This window comes from Talpa europaea (assembly GCF_964194135.1).
Source record: "Talpa europaea genome assembly, chromosome: 1".
Lineage (NCBI taxonomy): Eukaryota > Metazoa > Chordata > Mammalia > Eulipotyphla > Talpidae > Talpa > Talpa europaea.
Genome location: NC_140073.1, coordinates 121,786,964 through 121,812,411, shown reverse-complemented (window position 1 = coordinate 121,812,411; position 25,448 = coordinate 121,786,964). Strand labels below are relative to the sequence as shown.

Genomic DNA, 25,448 nt, shown 5'->3' with positions numbered 1-25,448 from the left:
CCCTGCTCTGTCTCTGGTGAATTCTCTCACCCTCCCGTGCATCTGACTGTACCGAGTGCTTGTATAAATAGATAAATAAATCTTTAAAAAAAAAAGTATACTTTTCAAACCTTAACTTTTTAAAGTTCATTTTAAGAATTGAAAAGCTCAGTAATGTTAGGTACTTATCATCATTACTTTTTTCCATCTATTCTTATATTTTAAAAGTACATATAACTGGAAAGTCAACTCAACAAATTTCTGCTTATTACTATATTCATATTTGTTCCACATTCTTTAGAATGAAAAAAATGCTTAAAGCTCCCTACTGAAAAGAAAGTAATGGAAAAATAACATTTTGTAGCTTTCTAATTTCTTTTAAATATGTCTGGAATGAATGTAAGTTGTGCACATTCGCATTATTAAAGGACAGCTCTAAAATATAAAATAAAATTATAATGACTTTACATAAAATTGATTGTTCAGAAGTAATTCTGTGTTTTGAGATTAGCTAAAAACTCATTTCTGAACAAATGAAATTATATGGAATATAGCTGAATTCTTCATGTTTTTTATATTCTCCCTGGTATCTAAAACTGGCAAAATTGCAAATGCTTGTTTGTTGCTGTTTATAAAGCTGCTGTAAAGAATTTTATGAATTTGGAATAGTAAAACTGTCTTAGAAATGCATCTCATCGGTTACACTGATGTATTTTTGCCCAGCTTTTAATGGCTGCATGGGATTAGATTTGAGTATCTTCTTTGTTAATTTCCTTTTTGTTTTTTGACATGGATATAAATTTCAATTATTTCTAAGACCCAAATTTTCTTAAAAGTCTTAAGCCAATATTAACATTTCTTTGAAGGATAATTTATCATATAGTCACCAAAAATAATTTGGAAGATATTAGTAAAGTGATTTACTTATAATAAAATTTTTCTTTGCCATGACTCATTAGGCCACCTAATGTTGTAACTTTCTCTCTTCATTAACTTATTTGTAAAACTCGATAACAGTTTTAGGAGGTTTGCATGGACTATCTCATATTTCTATATTTGATTTTAAGACAAAGATGATCTCTGCATTGACATCTTGCTCCAGTTGGTGAAAACACAATAGAAAAAATTGACTAAGATTCTATTTTTCTTGAATATACATTCTCTCATGTACACGAGAGAGCAGCAGTATTGAGTTGCTTCCCCATTAACACTCTCAGGATGGCTCCTGCAAGTCCTTGGATAACCTCACTCTCTCTGTTATAAGATAGTATACCTGACACACATTTTAAAACTTCATTCTCTGTTTTTCAGATAAAAGTGCACATGTTAAATTATTCTCAAGAAATAATAATAAATAGTGCCACTCCAGAGGTCACAGAACACATTCTATATAAAGAGTAATCTTTTAATATACAAGAACTAAGGGTTTGTAAAAACATATAAACTCATTTAAAATCTATCAGGGCCTCCCTGGTGGCACAGGGGTTAAAGACACAGTGCTATCAAGCTATTGTCAGACACTGCAACAGGAGTTTAATCCCTGGTAAACCAAGGAGCAACCCACATGGCACAGCAGACCTCTCCTGTTCTCGCCCGCGGCTCCCCTCAGTTTTCTTTCAGTAGATCTGCCTGTTCTGTTCCCCATTATGTCACTTATGAATCCTCTCCCCCTGCCCTGCACTTCTGACATACACCCCAGTTCTTATCTACATAAGTAAATATTTAAAAATAAAAACAAAACAAAACAAAACAGAAAACCGCCCAAACCTATCAACAATCCAATGAGCTAGGAAAATTATTAATCTCATCTGATAAATGAATAAACTTAAGGGTAGAAAAGTTACATAACTCACTATCAGTAGGGGGGACGAAATTTGAAACTAGATAGTTTGGAATGTGGCTACTTTGGTGACTGTGATAGGATTTAGCAGCTATGTGACTGTAAAATTCTGATAGCATTAATGCATTTGTTGGGGTACATACTTATTCTTGTGGGCTACATCTGAACATACCACACATTCAGATTTCAATTTTCCTATGTCAATAGCTTTGAAAAAGTTTTGTTAGATATTTCAAATGGAAGTAGCTAATATAGGGATTTCAGCTACTAAAGGTCAGAATCCTCAGTTCTAGTCATTTACTGTCCTATCTGAGAATGCCTCTGCTTTTTGTGCTTTGTTGTTTTGGAAATCAAATAAGGACTTGTAGGTTATAAATGCTGAGGAAGATGAGGTTGCAAAAGTTAAGAAAGACTTGCTAGAAGCCACACATCCCAATGAGTTAGGAAGATCTTGAAGGTCACAGCTCAAACCTTCTCTCTCTTATCAAGCACACCTAATGGCAAATAAGGCATGGGACACATAAGAGACTCTTATATGGGGCAGCTCTCCTGCCCACCTGTGACTAAGCAGGTTCCTCTCTTTTTCCTTCTCCTTTTCCTAATAAACCGGTGCTTTTCAAATGTTTAAAAAAAATGAAAGAAATTGATATTCTAGAAAACAGTGAAATTTAACAATTTTTGTAAGCCTCTCTTCAACATTAGTTTTTTATTTTATTGGTCATTATCTACTCAGCTTTCTTCCAAAATTCTTTTTTGCATGTGCCTATTCTTTCTGTCCAGGGAAGGCCTAAGTTTTTTAAGGTCAAGGTCCATGTTTCTTTTGTTTTGGATACACTTGTAGTATTTGGAACACAGTAAGCAGATAATCAAGGAAAGCTGACCATATCACACAAAGGAATGTGTTACTTCAGAATAGAAATGTTTTCTTATATACTTTAACAAAGCTAAACATTTCACAGAAAGAAAATATATCACTCTTTTTGAGGGTATACATTTTAGAATAAAACATTAAAGAAATAAATGCTTTTTAGTGAAATAGCTGTCACAACTTCGGGAAGTGACATCACAGAATGGTAAGTTCCTTAAAATAACAGCTTTCCAATATTTCACCTTCGTAATAAAGAAAATCCATCCATCTCATCAAAAGTTAGTGACAACAGAAAATATTATGGTTTTCATTAAAGATGATAATATTTTAAAATTCTGCTCTGATGTTCTAATTATAGCGGCAATCAATAGCTAATGTACAATCCATCTCTATACCCCACAATCATACCCAGATACCCACTTCTATTTTCCTCTAGCTTCTAATCAGCTTTAAGATGCAATCATTTCCATGCCTGGATTTTTCTATATTTCCTTGCTTGGATTCTTGTGTGTTCCTTGCTCTGTTATAGTTAATTCCTATTAAAAACTATGCAGATCTTGTTACCCTTTCTCTCCAGACTCTCTATATTGAGGTCTTCTCAAATTTTATTGCCCACAAGGGCCTCCAAGACCTACAACAGAACATCCTGTGTCACTTGCTTTACTCCACAAGTATATCTTGGGTTGCCTGTACTACTACCTTCCTGCAGTCCAGTCTCCCTGGCCTTGGCTAGTCTTTGACCAGGCAAGCAGTTTCCCAAGCCCTGTCTGGAATACTCTTTTCCCATGCTGTACACATGTCTCACTTCCTCAGTTCCTTTAGGTATCTACTCTTCCCAGAACATGTTATGTAACAGTGCCAACTCTTCCACTTCTCCCAAAACCAGACATCTTACTTCACTTTTCTATAGCAGTTATTACAGCTTGGGATACTGTATAAATAAATAAAATATTATGTTAAATACTATACTACATAGACATGTACTAATTGTATTTGTCTTAATACTTGTACTACATTATCTGTACTTTAAAATACATAGACATATAGCCACTATATGATATAAACTTTATAAATAATGCTAATTAACAAATATACTTAATATCTTCTTATTATAATGTATTATTTTTCATAGAAAACATTAGTATTTTATTATTACATGTACATTACATTTGCTTATTAATAAGTAATACACTTATTACATATTAGTATTTGCTTATTACATGATAGCTCTACTAATCAATTCCAGTTGCATAGGTCAGGAGCTGGCCCACATTAGGAGCTCAATTCAAAAGTGCAAGTACAGGTATGAGAGTACGAGTTCATAAATGAACCTTTATTTACATTTTACTATATTTCCTATCACTCCTACTACTTTAATATACTTGTTTTAGAAATCACTTCAAGATGTTATATTCAACGAGGACATATGTTTAAACTTACATGTAGATCATCTCTTCTATTAAAAACGTAATTGCTCTTTTAAGCAGCTCCCCCCTATTGTTAATTTATGACTTAAATTAGTTAAATCTGGTGAATTCTCTAGTAATATTCAAAAGCAGTTTACTATTTAAAGCAGTGGTTTTTAAACTCATGACTATGAACTACAATTTTATGGGACAAATTGATGTTTACCATATGCATTTTGAATTTTTTCTTTTTCTCCTCTGTTCTAGTTCATCTTTCAATATGTATGTGCCACGACCCACTGCATGAATTTCGTGACCTAGTTTTTTTCAAGGGACTTACATAACCTGAAGTTGGAACCCATTACAACAGAGTTTCCAAGTTAATATGCAGAATTCCCAAAGATAGAGTATTAATGTTCTCACTGCTTATTAAAAAAAACCCAACTAATAACTTTGAAATCAACTATTGCTTTATATCCGCATAAAATCTGAAATTGGTGAAATTGGTACACCATAAATATTAACTGTGAATTTTTGAAATAAACTGTCCTATAAATTAAAGAATATGAAGTTAAAATGTATTTTTTAAAAAGACCTATAGGAATTATAACATTAAAGCAGAGAACTATTATTTTAAAACTGAAAACATTTAAATGTAAATGTTATTACAATTTTTCCCAGGGAGAATTTAAATTTTTAAACAGCTCTATTAAATTTATCAGATTAATTTGTAACCAATGGATGCCAAAATTGAGTAAAGTTATGGATATCTTTTTAATGGTATGGTTAGTCTCTCTTTTTTTCCCAGGATGAAAATAGGTACTTTTCTCTGTTCCCCACAAAAATGTTTCTCTTCTGTTGCATCAATTCTTCCCATAAAATATTTAGCATCACCTTATCTTCCATTAAAATAACAGTTCCTAACAAGTATACTGTCATCCTACCTCCTATGATCCAAATCAACTTTCATATCACTACAGATTTATCTTGCTAAAATCACAAATGATTTGCTAACTACTCAAACTGTTTCTCCTTCCTTTCAACATCTCTTCAGTTTATCTGCTTAGCAGTGTCCATCATCAGTACTTGTGGTCGTCAGTGTATTTGTCAACTTAATCAGGTTATAAATCCAACTTTTCAATCAAAAACTAATGAAGGTGTTGCCACGAAGGTATTTATAGATATCTACCATCAGTTCACTTTATGTAAAAATAATTATCCTAAATAATTTGACTGTGCTTGAGATAATAAAACTTTAAAGCCTTACAACAAAACTGAGAATTGGTGTGTCCCTGAAGAAGAAGAATTACTACCTGTGGTCATTTCCTGCCCAAGAGTTTCCAAGCTGCCCTCCTGATGGCCTGTCATATAGACACCAGATGTGTCCAGCCAGCCCCCCACAACTGTGTAGCCCATTCCTTGAAATAAATATGTGTGTGCTGTGTGTGAACATCTTACCAGGTCTGTAGTTGACTGATGAAGTACTTTACTATCATTTGTACTTTATACCCCAGTTTAACTCCTGTCATATTCAATTTGTGCTTTAGATATCACTGACTGCACTTCTGCTCCTACAAATGTCTCAACTTGAAATGGTCACTCCACTCTTGTTTTGACACTTATTATCTCATTGCCACTTGTATGAAAAAAGAGCAATCCATTCTATGTATCTGTTGCTTTCTGTTAAGTGCCATTTAAATGGCATAGAACATGATCTGTTTTAATGTCAGTTATTTTTGTCAATAAAATCCATGAGAATATAAGCCACATATCATATAGCCCTGAAGTTTCACCAACATTCAGTGAAGTTTTGGCAGTAGTGTTATAAACTTTAGCCATTCAATAAATGAATGAATGGTTAAGTGTTGCTACATATATAAAAGGAAGTCAGTCAGTCTTTGGAGTCAGACAAGCTTTTTTAGTCTGACTCTGTCACTAATTTTGTGACAATAGGCAAATTACTTAATCTTTCAGTTTTTTTTTCTTTTAGGCAAAGGCTTTTTGTTTTTGTTTTTATAGAGGCATGTTTTATTTATTTATTTCATTTGTTTGTTTGTTTTGTTTATACATGCACTGGGTACAGTCAGAAGCGCGGGAGGGTGAGAGAATTCACCAGAGCCAGAGCGGGGAGCAGAGCAGGCAGAAGGACCGAAGTACACTGCTGAGGGGAGCAGCGGGCGGCAGGAGAGGTGTGTGCAACATGTGGGACCCTCCTCCGGTGGCCGGGGAGCAGCCGGGGATCGAACCGGCGCTGCAGAGGCCACGGGCAGCTTCGCAACCCAGTGCTCAACCACTGCGCCACCAAGGTGGCCCACTTTTAGGCAAAGGTTAATTATCACTATACTAGGTCATGGAAAATACTAAATGAATTGTATAAAATAAGCCAGTGCATAGTTAACATATATAGGTGTTCAACGATTTATAATTATTTTATAATTACCTTGAAAAGGTTATTATACATTAATTTATCAAATCATCTATCCATTGAACACCTACTATGAGACAGGCACTTTGGTAAGTCTTATGAAAAATAAAAAAGGTAAGTTGGTGATTGCTGAAATTTATTGAGTACTTATTTTATTCCAAATATTCTTCTAATACTTTGTCTAACATTCTTATCTATAACGCCTCTACAGAGAATTAATATTATTGCTAATTCCAGGTGAATGACCATAGACACAGAAAGGTTAAGTAATTTTCCCCCAGACGTACAGCAAATAAGTGTTGGAGTCAAGACAAATACCTAGACAATCTAGTGCTATTGTTTGTGTTAAGATATTTCCTATAGACATGGACTTGGTTTCCAAGAGACATGTATTATAATAAGAGTTAAGAAAAAGGCAAGAAAGAACGGAAGAACCTTCAAGAAAAGAATAAAAAAAAGGAATTTAGAAAAAATAATGTTCTTAAAATAGTATTAACACTAGTTGATACAAAGTGATAACCATTTATCATCAGGAGACTATAATAAAATGGGCAAAATCAACCTACTCTTCCATATTTTACAGTCCCAGTCTTAGATGCTTTTGTCCCTTCTACCTTGAATGGATATCTTAAGTTGTTTTGCACCTGTGAATTAGTACAAGTAACTTTTTCATGTTGACAAACAGATCTCCACTGTAATATCAACCCATAGAGTTAAAGTTAAAGGAAGTTCCAATTATAACTGTTCTATCCTCTATAAACCAGTTTTTAACAGTGCTATGATTCAATCAAATATAAACATAATTGATCTCTAGGAATTACATTTGAATGAAACATAATTTTACTATGACTGATAATAGGAAAAACAGCACACACCTTAAAGTGATAGTGGTTTCTAGATTAAATTTATTTCTATATAGATTTTATATAGCTTCTCAATAACTAATATGAAAAATATCTGTGGAAAAAATGGACGATGTTATTTTTTTCATTTGTTAACTAAACATTCCATGATAAATCACGACAATCAATCCTCAAGTTAGTCTTCACAGAAATTCAAAAGAATTGCAGTGATTGTTCATATATATTAGTTTTACACGGAAAACATTTTGGAGCTTTTTCTTTGCTGTGAAGTCAGAAAGAAAACATATAGTTTCTGCTCTCTACAAATCTAACTGCTGAACAATAGATCTCAAAAAATTTCTCCATGGCCTTTTAAATGCTTCTTCCTGCTGATTTAGATTCGGAACAGCACTCTGGAGGTTTCCTATTAAAGACCATTGACTTTCCGTTCAATAAATACTTTGAAAAATTTTTTTCCCTGAAATAATTCTTCATATCTAATCTTATTATATCTTAGTGAATAGTTTGCTAATGGATAAACTTTTAAGTTCTCTTACAAAAACAACTTAATCATTTTCTATTCTCTTCCATACTGTCTCCAAAGGTGATTTGCTTAAGTCTGACCTGCTCTTATATCCCCAAACCCGATCCTTTAATTTACTTCTGTCTCTTCCAAATTTAAAGTCAGGTTTCTCTGAAAGTTATTTCCAGTTTGTTACTCATTAACTGAAAAATAACACCCATCTTTAAAGATCCTTCTGTACATTAATTTCTTTCATTTGTCCAGTTTTCCAACAAGAATAACCAGTCAAATCTTTGATGACATGAATTATAATTTCTGTCTTTCTATTAAAATGCATAAAGACTTGAACAAAAGATTCAAAAAAAAAAGCTTTCTACTGTGTTTTTTAATAGTTTAAATGTCCCTTGTTTTTCTTTTTTAGATGATAATTACATTCATTAAAATTGAAGCTCATTTCTCTCATTTCCAGATTACTTTTTATATTTGTTTGCATAATACAATATCATACAGCTTAAAAAATTAATTTATTCGTTGTTTTCATTCTTATAGTCTGTGATACCTGAACATAATTTTAACAATAGCCAAATCATTTGAAGAAAATATATGCATGACTTAAGCAGAAATTATAAGGGTTACTCTTTTATTTTTAAATTATTCACATATTTGGAGAGAAAAATAATTTCCCATACTATACAATATAAAATTAATTTATTTGTACAATTTTTTAAGGGATCATCTACCAAGAAATGCCAATGCATAACAATCTTTCTAAGATCAACCATGAATTAGTAATAATACTATAACAAAATAGAATTCAAAAATATATATGAGCTATTTTACCTTCGCATTATAGGGGATATAATGTTTTAATAAAGCTTCAGGCGTATGCATCCATGTTTTGTCTGCAATGAAGAATACACAGAATTAAATCAGATCACAAATTTTAAGGCTGCTGTATTTATGAATTAGCATTTGTAAAGAATCTGGTATGGGTAGGAATATATTTCTGAGGTTTTTTTTCCTAATTTGAGAAAGAATAACTAGTCAGATATAAGAACAATATAAATGTAAAGTATAAGATTCCTGCCTTAGTATAAAAAGTCTCTAATCTAGAAGTTTCTTTTTAAAAGTTTGCAAATAATGCAAATGGTACTGAATTTTTTTTTTTAAATATTTTTCGTGCATACAAGCACTGGGTACAGGCCAGAGGTACAGGGGTGGGGGCAGGAGGTGGATGAGAGGATTCACCAGAGAGAGCAGGGAACAGAACAGGTGGATCTACTGAAATACACTCCTGAGGGGAGTGGTGGGTGAGATAGGAGAGGTCTGCTGTGCCATGTGGGTAGCTCCCTGCCCATAGCCAGTGGCTGCAGATAGTTTCACAGTTCTGAGACTTAACACCTTGTGCCACCAGGAAGGCCTGATATTGAGTTTTTAAAGAAAGAGACGCAATAAAGAGACATGGGTACTCTGGAGTGGGAGGGTATGGTGATGTACTTCAGAGTATGAGTGGATCTATTCCTCTAAATCATGCACAGTGATGTAAACCAATGTTATCTCAAATTAATAAATTAACTTTAAAAATAAATGAAAATAGCATCAGCTGGTTTATGAGTCATTATATTATGTAACTACATCATCTTTCTTCTTTAATATTATATTTTCATGAATTACAGGCTATTTTTGCTAATTCCCTGATCAATAAAAAGCAATCTGTTCTTTAGTAATTATGATTATTACTTTTAGCATTAATAATTAAGAACAATTTTAATATTAAACTTATATCTGCATTTATATAAAGCCAAAATAAAACAATCCATTAAGTTCATTTAGAAATCAATATAATATTAGGATAATTTTCTAACCTAATTTAGATAAACATTGACAAATAGGAGTTTGGGATATGAATAATCTTAAATGTAGTAATTTGAAATGTTCCTACATTAGTTTAATAGAATATGGGAAATAAAACTAAATGAATAGAAAATATTGAAACTAATTTGTATTACATGTATTGATAGGAAATATTTTTCTTTCATTTTTTAAAATATATATATTTCATATATTTTCCAAAATATTTTGTGGAATGTATAAGCAGGAATAAAATCAAAAAAGGGGGGCCTCCCTTGTGGCGCAAGGGGTTAAGACGCAACCTATGAAGCAATCCGTAGCCACTGCAGCAGGAGTTCGATCGATCCCCGACCAGCCAGGGACCAACCCACATGGCGCAGCAGACCTCTCCTAATTTGCCCGCTACTCCCTTCAGTAGTGTATTTCAGTCAGTCTGACTGTCTGTTCCTCACTCTGTCTCTGGTGAATCCTTTCACCCGCCCCCACAACTCTGGCCTGTACCCCAGTTCTTGTATGCATGAATAAGCAAATCTTTTTTTCATTCTTTTTTTTAAAGAATTATTTATTTATACAAGAACTGGGGTACAGGCCAGAGGTGCGGGAGGGTGAGAGAATTCACCAGAGACAGAGCAGGGAGCAGAACAGGCGGACTGAGGAAAACTGCTGAGGGGAGCAGTGGGTGAGATAGAAGAGGTCTCTCTCACCATGTGGGTTTCTCTCTGGCCAGCCAGGAATTGAACCCATGCTGATGAGGCTGTGGACAGCTTCACAGCACAGGGCTCAATCTGCTGCGCCACTGGGGAGGCCCTAAATAAACAAATCTTTAAAATAAAATAAATAAAAGAAAAAGGTTAATGTGTACACAAACCAAACTTGGTTCTTTTTGAAACTATATTTATTTGTAGTAAAAGTTCTCAATCTTCAAATACTTCTTCAAAAACAGGAGTTATATATTCTTTAGTGGAATTTATGAGTATTCTATTCTTTGCAGGAATTTTAAAATTTGGAATCACTATTATAAGCAGAAATGGATCACAGATGCATTTTATCATAAAAATATAAAATACATACTGAAAGAAAATATCAGATAACTAACAACATATTTTCAACATTCAATTCAGAATATTTTAAAATAGTGCTAACAGAAACTAGTTGAGTAACATTAATATGTTCTCAAATTGGAAGAATGTGAATACAGAGAAAACAGCATAGATTTCTTGGATGTCATTTACTTCATACCGTTTGAAAGATAATTCACTATATTAAACATGTTTATGGGTTATATCGCAATAATTACAAAAATTTCTAAGACAAAACATGAGGGATTTGGGGACTATTTTTGACTACTGAAGTGACTATGTGATACCTATACTTAGATGAAATATTTTGAGAAATAATGCATTCTAAGCCTCCAAAATTCAATATTGACATATAGACATCAATATTCATGTGTAAAACATTTCTTTTATGGATTTTTCAATTTAATTATAGTTTTCTCTTTATGACTACTACTGGATAGTACATGACTAATTTAAAAATAATTTTTACTAAGATTTGGGGTATAGTCATGCCCTCGTATATTGAAAGAACCAAATCATAGCACTGTACACCAAAAAAAAAAAAAAAAAAAAAACAACAAAGAAAAAGAAGCAAAGAAAGGGAAACCTAAAAAAAATTCAACTTTATTTAACTTTATTTTTTTACCCCTTAACTCAATTTTCTCATGTCTCTTTTGCCAAGACATACAACCGTGCTCAGGAGGATTAAACATCTAACTAAAGTCTGACATGAAGGTTCATTCCAATCCTGAGGCAGAGTAATAACTGCTTTCTCGTGTAAATCATCATTATGTGAAACATGTGATACTGCCTTTGTTATAGTTTCATATTTAGTGACTTAAAAAGAGGCAAGTAAAAACAGGTGTTACTGGTAACAGATTCAAATAATCACCATATTAAATTATCCCTGGATAAGCTGCAGTTGCTACAATGACAAAAAATTCTCCATCTACACATCACCTAATGATAGTTTAGTGACTGTTCATTTACCTACTCTAGTGAGGGCAGTACACTTATAAAGCCTGAAGGATTTCTAAAACAAACTCTTTCTGGGGTCCTAACTTATAATCTAGCAAAAGAAAAATCTGACAGAATAAAACTCTTTCTATTGTATTAACTCATAAAGATGTGGTTGATCTTAAAGCATCAGTGTAGGTGACAGTCCTTAGTTACTGTATCCTTAAAATGAAACTATAATCACGAACTCAATAGTTAACATTTACATGCAAGAAAATATCAACATTTTAAAATACTTGACAAGTGTCAAATCTCTGACTGCTGGGTCAATAAACGGAGGTGTTCAAAATGCAGTTAAAATAAAAGCTCATCAAGAAAGAATAAATTTAATTAATTTAATTAAAATTAACAAAAAATGCAGGAGCTTTGTTATTTTGAATCACTACAGCTTAACATACTGAAAATATCTAGTAGAAGTGTATTGAATTTAAAGCTAAATGTTTTTGAATTTATGGACAGATGAACGTGTCATAGAAAAAAAACAATATTTAAATATTGAATTTTAAATGCTACATATGATTATATCTACTCATTACTATGTCAACTGATAAAGAAAATAAAGTATAATTAGTTGACTTATTTAGTCACATATATTCACATGCTATGTGTGATAGCTTTACTAAATTATTCACTTTTGCTGTTATAAATAGAATATAGTGTTTTAAAAATTCAAAGAAAAAGCTAACATAGGGAAAGGAGCTATAAAGCAGATATATTCATCAAATTTTAATCTATGATCAAGACTAATTTTAAAGGGTTCTCCAAAACAGTCCAAAATAATGTATCACCAATACCTTCAAACTTACTTAGAATGAACGAGAAACTCTAACACCATTAGAGCATTTGTGAAGAAAATCAGGGAAGTAGCTGGCTAATTCAATTAAAGAAAATGCCAGACAAATTACTAATTGGGAGGGCTAACAAAAAGAAAAAGAAACCATTTTGATGTAAGATAACAATCATTTTCTGAGGCTTCTGAGGTGAAGATGATTGGTAAGGTTGTATGTGATAATCAAATAATTGTATATCTATGAAGAGATAAGCTTGTACTGAGAGAAAAACTATCTTATTTAGAGTACAGTGCACAAAGTATGTTGATGTCAGTTATTGGAACTATGTATCATATATTCTCTAGGAGTGTAATTATAGTTAGTGATTGTCAGGATATATTTTTTCACTCGTAAAATTTAAATTTTCCATCTCAAATTAGAGTTCCAAAGGATTTTTTCTAACTTGGATTAGATAAATTTTGATCAAAAATTTCCTAGTAAGGATATTTAATCATTAGGCTTTGCACATGGGGGGTAGCTGGGGCGGAAGAGAAAAGTCAAAAGAAACTAAAAAAGAATGAGGCAAAAATAGTGATTCTACTTCTTGATTCTCTCAATCACTCCACTTTCCCTAAGGTTGTATGATCACTGACCTCAAAGGAGACAAATATATAATTGCAAGTTACTTATGTTACTAGTCAACTCTTGGGGTTTCTTTTCTTTTATTTTTTAAGGATTTATTTATTTATGCATACAAGAGCTGGGGTGTAAGCCAGAGGTGCAGGGAGTGAGAGGATTCACCAGAGACAGAGTGGGGAGCAGAACAGGAAGACTGACTGAAATACACTGCTGAAATACACTGAAGTGGGTGAGACAGGAGAAGTCTGCTGCACCATGGAGTTTCGCTCCCTGGATGCCAGGAATCTAACTCATACTGCAGTGGCTGAAGATAGCTTCACAGTACTGAGACTTAACCCCGTGCCCACCAGGGATTTCAGTGTGGTAAAAACCACACCAAATTCCCTTCAAATAAAGAGTAAATTAGAAATGTGGGGTTTCAACTTTAAAATCCTAAGAAAGGGAATTGTAAGTAAATTAGAAAGAGGACTGAAAGTGTTTTTAAAAATAAGATGCATGTGTGGGGCCTCCCTGGTGGTGCAAGGGGTTAAGCACCGCACTATGAAGTGATCTGCAGACTCTGCAGCAGGAGTTTGATCCCAGCCGCTGGCGCAGCGGACTTTTGTCTCCCCAGCTGCTGCCCTCAGTAATGTATTTCAGTCAGTCTGCCTGTTCTGTTACCCACTCTGTCTCTGGTGGGTCTTTTCACCCCATATCTCTGGCCTGTACCCCAGTTCTTGTATGCATAAATAAATAAATCTTTAAAAAAAAATAAGATGGTGTGACTAAAGTGATGAGTTGAAGATGTGTTTTTTTTTTATTTTACTGAAAATACTTCTAATATCAAAGAATCATTTCTAGTATAGTAAATGAAATTTTGTCTTCCCTTAATTCATTAAGAAAATGTAAAATAACAAATTCTTAGCTTCCCATAGTTCAAAAATGCCTGAAAGTTGATGTTCCTTAAATCCCTACTGAGTATATTAATCCTCTGCACCACATGCAAATGTTTGAACACCTCTCACTAGTAACAAAAATGTTAGCACTTTAAGTAATTCCAATATATTTTTGCACAGCTTTCTTGGATTTTTTCCCCTAGATTCAGTAAATGACATGATGATTTACATCTTTTTGTCCTTTATTAAATTTAGTCCAATGACTAAATGACAGCCCTTCAAACACTGAAAGACTACACAAAGAATTCTTAGCTATATTTCCCGTTGTAAGGTTGAAAGTCCTTAAATCATCACAGCCCTTTCTGATCTGGATATGTAACACTGTGTCAATTAATACTTAAAAGGGAGAAAAAACTGTGCCTGGGTCATAGGGAATATCTTTTCTGGTTCTGAATTGTTCATAATTCACACATGAGAAAATGAACCCAAACCTTTGATAATCACGCTGTGGACTATTCTTCAGCCAGTTTTTTTTTTTCTTTTATCCATGTAGCACATAGGTGCATCCTCCCAAATTATAAAAATATACAAGTAAGAATAAAACTGTTATATTTTCTGGACTCAAACTTGGCAATTTGCAATATCTTACTAAATTTATAGTGTGCAATATTACCTAACTGATCATTTTCTCCCCACAGATCTGTAATCCTCACATAATTAACATTAAGTATTTTGTCCCAATTTACTAATAACATGTTGAATAGGAGAGAGAAATCCTATGCCCACCATCAGAGAGCTCTTTCTAATATAACTTGACTGAACTAGGTGAAATTATTAGTTTTTCTATCATGAAATATGTCATCAAATGCCATGATTTCATGTTCTTTAAAAACATAACATGCAATTAGCTTTTCTTTCATTCCTATACTGACAAATATATTACACTTATATTTACTTTAAATTCCTACCTTAAAGTTAACAACAAACTTATTTTGGCCACAATACTATCAGTTCACCTGCCACTGATGCTGACATATTATTCAATAAAAAGTGAATTGAAAGCACACACACCTGTATGAGCAAGTTTAAATCAATACAACCTAACATAAGCTCATGAAATTTAGTATCATATTGCTACACGAAGTAAAATTAGGTGTAATTTCAGACCACTTTATTTTTTACATTTTCACACCACAGACTAAAATTGCCAGAGAATGTATGTATTAATCAATTACATTCTTTCATTAGGGTGATAAGCAAAGAAGGTTAATTAACAATGAATGCTATTCTAACTTCATTCCTGAGCCACATGGTTGAAAAACTGATTTTTTTAACATCTTTGCTTAATTTTCATAGTAATAATGAATTGACTACCAGATCATTTAACTGGACATCCTCACCTTTCTTCCTGTTAAAAGCACGGTTCATGATGAGGAGCTGTCTAGATGTTTGGTTCAATCACAGTATATATCCTATGAAAATAATAAAATATTAAAGCATAAGTTCAGACATTTTGATTACTCTATTGGATGCAAACATATTTTAGCCACAGTCTTTTTAATATTTTTAATATTTACAAAAAATATTCTGAAATGTCCCAAATGCTTAAGAACAAATAAGTACTCAATATTGTGAGTTGCACAAAAGAACAATATATCAAATGAAATTCCTCCAAAGTTCCTTAATTTTCTTGTCTTCTTTCTATTATACATTTATCATTAATTATATTTATTTACAAGTGTAAAGAGAAGGAAGATTAATACTTTTCCCTGATCTTACTGGTAGCAGGTGTTGTAAAGCTTTGGGTTATCATTAACAAAGGTACTGGACAAATGGAATCATCAGAAGAAATTTAAGAGTGGCTTTTTATCAAATGACAGTATTCCCCTTTATAAAACTGCTGCCCAAGCTCTTATTAAAAAAAAAAATAATTGAATGACAGTCTTTTTTTTAAAGATTTATTTATTTATATAAAAACTGGGGTACAGGGCCTCCCAGGTGGCGCGGCGGGTGGAGCGCTGCGCTGTGAAGCTGCCCACAGCCTCTGCAGCGCCAGTTCAATTCCTGGCCGGCCAGGGAGAAACCCACATGGCACCATAGACCTCTCCTGCCTTGCCAGCTGCTCCCCTCAGCAGTGTCTTTGGTCAGTTTGCCTGTTCTGTTCCCCACTCTGTCTCTGGTGAATTCTCTCACCCTCCCGCACCTCTGACCTGTACCCCAGTTCTTGTATAAATAAACCTTTAAAAAAAAAGAATGGGGTACAGGCCAGAGGCATGGGAGGGTGAGAGGATTCACCAGAGACAGAGCGGGGAGCAGAACAGGCAGATGGACCGAAATACACTTCTGAGGGGAGAAGTGTGTGAGACAGTTTTTATCCTGATATTAAATTCTAATAATTAGTAATTATAAAAGTGCATACTTAGAGTTTTAATGGAGAGTTTTGTGTTATTCTTTTTACTGGCTTTTAAAGCACCCCTAAGAAGAAACTTCTCATATCTCTTCACTTGCTATCCAGAGCACCTTACAATGTCAGTGGTTTCATTGGGAAAGAGCTGATGGACAGGAAATCTGATCCTTGAAAACAGGACCTCCAAATATTTACGCTGGGAAATCACACTTTCCTTACTATTTAAGGCAAAGTTGGCTATTACTGCTTCATTTGCCCATACACAATACCGCTTGGCCAGAGTTAATAGAATTGTGCTTCTGCCACTGCAATCAAAACTTTCTATTTTTAACTTTAATGGGACTATGGTAATCTTAAATCTCCTGGCTTTCTTCCTTGTGGGCTTCCTACCAGTTCTTCACTGTAGCTGCCAACCACTTCTCCTCAGAAATCTCTTTATCTTTATCACCATCCTGACACTGTGGAACTTTTCCCTAGCCCTATGATCTTGGACAATAACAAAGGTTAAGGAAATGCCCCACCCCTTTGTGTTCTGGGAATGGCTTATTTAAGAAACACCCTTCCCCCCAATAAGCATGAGAAGATTCAGGGCACTACCCTTGTTTATCCAGGACAGGACCAGTCAAAGACTCTCCAAATTCCCATTCTTATTTGAAGAATGATTAGCTGAACTGTATGTGTCATGACCAATCTGGACAAAAGACTGCCCCTTTGACTTGATCAAACTTAATTAAGTTTCCCTTCTTCTACCAGGTACTGAACTTTGAGCCACCCTGAGTCTAGCAAGACCAAACCCTGCTGTAGTCTCTATTAATAGGTTGACCTTGTTAAAACCCTCATGTCTAATGTCCCCAGTCATACTTCCCACCTTCCCACATCCAATTCCTTCTAGCCCTGTTTTCTCTTCTTTATAAAAGAAAACTTGGGCCTCCCTGGTGGTGCAGGTAGTTGAGCGACGCACCGTGAAGCTGTCCGCAGCCTCTGCAGTGTGGGTTTGATCCCGGCCGGCCGGCTGGCGAGAATCCCACATGGTGAGGCAGACCTCTCTTGTCTCTCCCACTGCTTCCTTTCATCAGTCTGCCTGTTCTGTTCCCCACTCTCTCTCTGGTGAATCCTCTCACCCTCCCGCACATCTGGCCTGTACCCAAGTTCTAGCATAAAAATAAATAAATCTTTAAAAAAAAAAAAAGAAAAGAAAACTTGTTCTTTATTTAGTGGAGTCATGGTACATTATCACTATTGCAATCTCCCCACATCCTCCCAGGCCCTTATACCCTTCTTCCATTATTGCAGCAATCTTTTCAAATAAGGTCATTCCTTCCCTAAGTCTGGATTTGTTTTTGATTAAACACTTCATTTAATCATACTTAGAAAGAATTCCTGGCAACTAACCCCAAACAACTTCACTGATCATTTGCTAACTTTCCTTTCAAGACATCTACTCAACTGGAGTTAGTCCTCTCATTTTCTTGCACTAATGATTCTTTCATTTCACCATCAAGTGAATTGCAAAAGGATGTTGTTAAAAAAAATTTTAAAAGACCCAGAGTGAAGTCATTCATGCAAAATGTCCCAAGACTTAATAAATGATCTAATTGTAGTTTCAGACTCTCCTAAAAGTAGAATTCCAAGTCAATCAATCTAGTTTCCTGGTCTGCACCAGTGAGATAATCTGCATGGCTAGACTCTCCTGACTGTCTCTGAGGCTTAGCCTGAAATAACTTTCATTTCTTTTGTTACTGATCTTGCCCCACCCTCTTTCTGGCTATAAAAATCTTTTTGTATAATCCCTAGCAGAGCCTTTCTACTTCCAGAAGGGGCTCTACTCAAATTGTTTAATGAAGTCAAGTAGATCTTTATGTTACTGAGGTGAAGTTTGTTTTTTAATATTATTAAAAGAGAAATATAAAGAGAGAAGAATTTAGCTGGAAAAGTTCTGGAGACAATTTTCATAGAATTGAAACATTATTTAAAAAAGTCAAATTGAAAGTTCCAGACCAAGGCATGTTATAGTAAAATTTAAAATATTAAATGCAGAGAAAATGCACAACACTTCTATGCAATCAATAAAGAACAAAGAGAACTAAATTATTAATAAACTATACAATAGTAATACAGGATGCAAAGAAGGCAAGGACCTATAGGTACAGTGACCAACCTATGTAGATACAAATCCTGTAATAGCAAGAACTAATGATAGAAAAATATTATTGTAAACAGTTCCTTGAAAGGTTAAAATTGGCAAAAAAAAAATCTAGAATAATAATTGTAAGAGGAAACAAACTTATAGAGAAATAACAATATGAATATTTATATGCATTTACATTTCTAAGTATATTCATATTGATATTTCTAAATGTATATAATATTCTTGAATCTCCCCCAGTTTATTATGAATCATGTGTGGATGTGCACAAAATTAAAATGATCAATGATCAATATATGAGTTGCTTAATTTTTAACACATAAACAGATATTTGTTTTAATAACTAGAAGACAAAAGCAGATCTATTTTGAAAAGAAGAGCAAGCATACCTCTGGATAGATAAGGCAAATCAATTTTGCTACTGTACAGACAATTCTCCACAAAATTGTTGTTACATTACCCCTTAATTCTGTGAGCACTCATAGAATTAAAGACATATTTACTGCTTTTAAATTTTTCCATGCCATTATTTTAATGAAATATTAACATTCTACCTATAAAAACAAAAATAATACAAAAATAACAATGTGGGGCCTCTCTGGTACAAAGGGTTAAGTGTCAGCACAATGAACCTATTGGCAGCCACTGCAGCACAAGTTCTATCCTCGGTCAACAAGCTAACCCACATGGTGCAGCAGACCTCTCCTGTTTCCCAGCTGCTTCCCTCAGCAGTGTATTTCAGTAGATCCAACTGCTCTGCTCTCTACTCTGCCTCTGGTAAACCCTCTCACAAGCCCCTCCCCAAACCTCTGGCCTACACCCCAATTCTTAGATGCATAAATAAAATAAATCTTTAAAAAATAATAACAATGTGGATTACTTTGTACTAATGATTCCCATGTGGAGCAGGGGAGGAGTGGGAGGCACAGGTCATGGTGTCAGCAGTGTTTAAAAAACATGCAACCAGTATATTTACTGTGTTCATAATAGAAATTGCAATAATGAAGCTTTATAAAATCTTGGTTGCTGCGAGATGCAGAAAATAAAATATTTCCAAGTAACATGGGATTAAAAAGTTCATAAATATGATGGAGAAAAACAGTCTCCTTAAACACCTTGGCATTTTAAATACCTTACAAGGAGACTTGATCATTTGAAAATGACCATTTGAAAATGGTGAAAAGTCTTCTTGTAATGTGATTTCCCTGCAGAAACATACACTTCCTGAAGATCGGGTGCATCCTTTCCTTTGAATATTCTTAACATAAGAGGAGTCACAAAAGCATAAACTTCAGATTTACTGACAACCAAACAGAAAAGAAACAAGTCTGTGTGGGAATAACAAGACAAGTTGGTGCTGTGCCTTTTTTGACTTAGAAAGTTAAGTGTGCATATAAGAAAATACAATATAGTGTTTATATTAACATTTATGGGAATAAACATAAAAAATTCTAAACAATTCTAAAATAATTCATCCTGATTCTACATACATATTTATTTTAAAAAGTTTTGTACCACTGCTTTCCTTTTCTACCTTTAATGTTCAACCAATTTCTCACTGAATTTGCCAATAATGTGGCAATAATTCATTCTGGTTATATTCTCCCACAACCCTTCCAATGCATTATTTCCAGGCATGAGTCCAAGACTCTGAATCCCAGAGTAGCAAAGGGAACTGCTTTGCAATACTTTGCATTAGCAGAAATGTATTCTCATTTGGAAAATCTATTGTAGAAATATCCATTTTAATTTTCTAGCTTTATTACTGTGCTGCATACTCTATACAGCACACCCCAGCAAATGGAAGGAGTGGTATTCCACAATGCTCATCCCATCTATATTCTGATACTGTTAAATATTGAGTTCCATAATACTGTTACTGGAAGTCTATTTAATACCTAATTAGTATTCATTGTAAACAATTTCTTAAAGTGAGAAAAATACATAGATGTAGTGAAAAGACAGGTTAAAACTGAGAATCATAGATACTCAATGGGGAGGGGCAGACAGTAGGAGAGGAATAGAAAGAAAGTTATAGATTAATGGAGAAGTTGTGAAACAAATTTCCTATCCCTGAGGTTAGTTTTACTACGTAACAAGATAAATCAAAGTACAGAAATTAGAGTGCTAACAAGTTTTCTTGCAAGATAAATATTCTGAATCTGTGCAAGGGTAGAGAAAATGGATTAGAGGGAAGACAAAAGCTAATCTAGGAATAATGTGTAATTCAGCAAATATCTGCTGTGTGCCTATTTTGTGTCAGCTCTATATTTCTTTGGGCCTATATAGGCTCTGTATATCAAGGTGCTTTCTCATTATATTCTCATTCAAAACAGTCATTCGCTGAAGCTGGTAATAGTGCTTTGATTTATCAACGGGTGTACAGAGGTCCATGTAGGTTACAAATTCCCAGTATTACACAATTATTTAGAGATACAGTAAGTGTCTAACCCTAAAACTTCTAATGGTGAGCTTAAGATATTTTTATGCCGAATTATAAATAGCATACAAGCAGATTCCATGATGTGTTTCCAAAGGAAGATGACCTTACGTAAAGCAGTTCTGCTGTGTTATTTCTTTTTGTCCAGTGATGTGAGAAATCAGTTTTTTGCACTATGTGGTAGAAGTAAAGATGGAGGGCCTCCCTGGTGGCGCAGGCGGTTGAGCACCACACTGAGAAGCTGTCCTCAGCCTCTGCAGCACAGGTTCCATCCTGGTCGGCCAGCAAGAATCCCACATGGCACAGCAGACCTCTCCTGTCTTCGCCCGCTGCTCCCCTCAGCAGTGGATTTCGTCAGTCTGCCTGTTCTGTTCCCTGCTCTGTCTCTGGTGAATCCTTTCACTCTCCCGCACATCTGGCCAGTGCCCGGGTTCTTGTATAAATAAATAAATCTTAATAAAAAGTAATTAAAAAAAAGAAGAAGTAAACATGGAGCTTCAAAGGCAAAAAAGGTGTCCTGTTTGATTTTAAGAGTGTAGTCAAAGTGTTATGTAAATAATTCTTAAAGGTATGTTATAAAGGTATGTTATAAAGAACAATGCTACTTTTACACATACTGTCTCTAACCTTTTTATCACAGATTTTCTAAGATGCTTATAATTTTTTCTTTTATTGCTATGAGAGATCAAAATACCACAAAAATTCCACTGCCTCAAAAACCAAACCTATCTTTCTGCTTTACATTTTTTTTGTGGACCTAATACAGACCTAATACAGACCAAAATTGTGTTTGGTTCAATCTAGGTGTCACCTTTTTGCCTTTGGCATGGACACTCTATATTCCTATAACATCAACTGCTGCTACTTTATGTTATATTTAACCTTGAAAGCAATGGATTTAAATTCTCTTTGAAAGGGCTTCTTGTGCTCAGTGGCAAGAGAGCAAGACACATTTACAGGGTCATACAGTCTGCAGGTATCGAATAAGTAAAATCTAAAATAACTAGCATTCTTTCCACCATCTCATTTTCAGGGAGCTCTGAAGAGTTGATACACATGTATTTGGCAACTAGTGTATATCTGGCAATGAACCAGTGCTTTAAATATAGCATCTCATTAATTCTTAAAAATAATATTCTCAGAGTGGCAGCACTTCCATACAAATCAACATCTACACTGAAGCAGCAAAATGATTTACGCAAATCTATGTCAATCAACTGGCGGTCAGAATTTCATGTAAAGAGTTGTGACATGCTTATATGACTATGCTTGAATTTCCTACTATCTTGGGTTGACTCTCATCTTGGATTCATTATTATTAAAAAGCAAATTCCTTCTAAAATGCTAAATATTTGCTATGGAAATTCTTATTTCCAAGTATGTTAAACATCTAGCAAGAAACACCAATAACTCATTAAGTAAAATCATGCTTCATTTAGGAAATTTTATGAGAAGACTTTCTTTATAAATAAATTTAAATGTACTGTTTTAAGGTCTTGCCTGGTTATCATAGAGTGAGGTGAAAAGACATTGGAGAAAATGATAAACACCAACTCTGAAGAGATTTAGACCAGACAGGTCACTTGTGGAGGAGCGAGAGGAGCGAGAAGTAACTTACAACCATAAGAACAGGGAGAATCCAAACACAAAAAAGTAGTAAATAAAGGTGAACTCAAAACCTAGAAGTGTTGTATCTCACCCATAACTTACGCTGCCATTCAGAGTTGCCAAAGTTGGATTCTTATCTTACTTTGGATGCTTTGGGGATACAAGTAGCAGACTGATTAAATGTGGCTTGTGTAGTAAGGGTTTGTCAACTCACATAAGAAACCTAAAAGCAAGTTGTTCTCTGGTAAATATACAACTGTCATTAAAACTCCCTAGTGCTTTCAATTCTTCTTCTCTCTCACCCTCAGCAGGTTGCCTTTAGTCCCTAGATTGTTCCTTCACAGTCACAAAATGGCTGCCCCCATTCACTCAAATACATGCAAATGTAGCTGGAAGAGGCATTCATTTTATCATAGGGGGAAAAAAGCCACAAAACTTTCTACTTACTCCCAAGAACTAGGCCTCACGCCTAAACCACATTTGAAACTGAGTGTGAGTAAGTCAATATTTGCCATTTTGGCTTCTTCAGGAGGTCAAGATGATAAGGAAAGAAAGGAGAACGGCTTAAGGATATGCAGCCAAAATTTTCTACCACATGTAAATGTGTAATAGACGTAAATTTAAAGATCTTGGATGACCAATCCTTGGAGTAAAGGCTGAACTTAAATCTTTTAAAATTACCTTATATGATCAGTTTTGCTTTACTGCCTTTTCTACCCACCTAAAAGAATTTCATCACAATGTTAAAAAACTTGCTTTAATGAAAATAATATAAAAATCGAACATGTGTGAAATAAAAATATTGTCAAATCATATCAACTAAATGTCTTAAAAATGAGACACTTCTATTAAAAAATGGTAATGAGCACTAATATGTGTTAACCTATGATTATGACAGTCCTGGAAAACAGTCTATGGTAGGAAGTTGTAAGAATTATGCCTCTTCCATTACTAATCCTATCTTTCAAAAATTAATATATTTTTTCTTTTTTTTTAAGATTTATTTACTTATGAATATAAGAACTAGGGTACAGGCCAGAGGTGTGGAGGGTGAGAGGATTCACCAGAGACAGAGTGGGGAACAGAATAAGCAGATGTAATGAAACACACTGCTGAAGGGAGCAGCGGGCAAGTCAGGGGAGGTCTGATGTGCCATGTGGGTAGCTCCCTGGCCGGGGATCAAACTAGTGCTGCAGTGGCTGCGGATAGCTTCACAGGTTGCGTCATAACCCCTTGCGCCACCAGGGAGGCCCAATTAATATATTTTCAATCAAAGTTAATGATTGCTAGGGCATTTGGCATACAATCAGTTTTTTAGCAGAGTAGGTAAACATAGCCTTGGTTTTAGCCTCTCACAAACACTCTTTCTAGAGTTCCTTTAATACTTATCTTTGAATCTCTTAATTATTCACTAAGAGACACTTATTCACTAAGTGTCTCTTAGTGAATTTTTGTGTTTTTAATGTCTTAAATCATTTTTATTGTTGTTGCTTTTATGGTTAAATTTTCATTCATTAAGAAAACTGGAAAGATGGCAAGACAGAGTTAACCACCTGAGAAGGGAACCTACATGTGAGAAAAGGCAGAGTGAACTCAACTTTGATGTTTCTGCCCCAACCAAAGCAAGAAATAATATACGGCCTGGAATCCATACACTCAGGCTATTAAATGACTCAAAGTTCTGTCTCTGAATAAGTGACATAGAATGTTCCCTATGACAATAAGAAAATTTATTTTATTACAAATTTGATAAAACAATAAGGATATTAACAGTAAAAGGTGACAATCAGTTGGTATCTGCTTTGAAATTCCTTTAAATTCTTAAAAATCTATCATTCAAAATGCACTATTCATTAGATAAGCTCTTAAAAGAAATATTTTGATAGAAGACAATGTTGATTTTAGATAGAGGGTACAGAACGTGTGTGTAGAATCTGTCTATATCCTAGTAAGCAATATGGCATGCATGAATTTCAATATAAGTTTCACTGCCAAGCACTAAGCTTGGCATTTTCTAGCACATCCAGCTCAGTTATGCACTGCTGTGTTGATGACCAAAAGGTATATGGCATATATGCAAATTACATGATGAAATGTGGTCATGGGCAATTGCCATGTGCATATAACATAAGTGATTCAGAAATTCAATGAAAGTGGAAATAACTCTTGAATGGCTCTATAAACCAGCTTTCCCAATTAAATTTTGAGTAGAAAAAATACTTTGGTAGATATTGATATTGGATATTGCTCAAGAAAAATGTGCTTACCAACATTAATCTGGCAGCAGAGAACAGGATAATTTGAATAAGGAGAGTTTATAAAGCAGTTAAGAGTGTACTACAACAGTCTGGGCCAGAGCTAATAAAGATCTACATAGATCTAGAAAGAGGGGAAGGATGTTAGAAACTGGCATGGCCACTAAGAGAAAAACTGAAAAGCCACAGTGATTTTTTAAAAGATTTCTAGAACTATCTTTGGAAAAGAAAAAAATCATGAGCAATTGACTTATTTCTCAAGAAAGCAAGAGTTAGAAGCTTTACTCTGATTTATTTTGAATTTCACTGTCAGTTACAGTATAGAATTAGAAATTCAAATACTCTTAAAAATTTAAGCTATTTTATAAAATTATTTTAACAAATCGATTTTCAACTGCATCCAGGTTTATAATATAAATTTCTAATACTATAAACTGAGGAGATACTTTTCTAAGTGAGAAACATCCCATTTTAAGTTTATATTTGCTTTACCCCTTAA

At 34.2% G+C, this 25,448-nt stretch overlaps 1 protein-coding gene across 4 annotated transcripts in view; it reads right to left on the bottom strand.

Moving 5' to 3' along the window:
* GULP1 (GULP PTB domain containing engulfment adaptor 1) overlaps window positions 1-15,521 on the bottom strand; it is a gene marked incomplete at both ends in the record, with an annotated part of 83,701 nt that extends 68,180 nt beyond the window's left edge. For all 4 annotated transcript variants that reach the window (XM_084229286.1, XM_084229287.1, XM_084229288.1 and 1 more), the window contains 2 exons: window positions 8,724-8,785; window positions 15,494-15,521. In XM_084229286.1, the coding sequence (XP_084085412.1) occupies window positions 8,724-8,785; window positions 15,494-15,521 (90 nt within the window). The remainder of the gene's footprint in view (window positions 1-8,723; window positions 8,786-15,493) is intronic.
* Window positions 15,522-25,448: the final 9,927 nt, after the last annotated feature.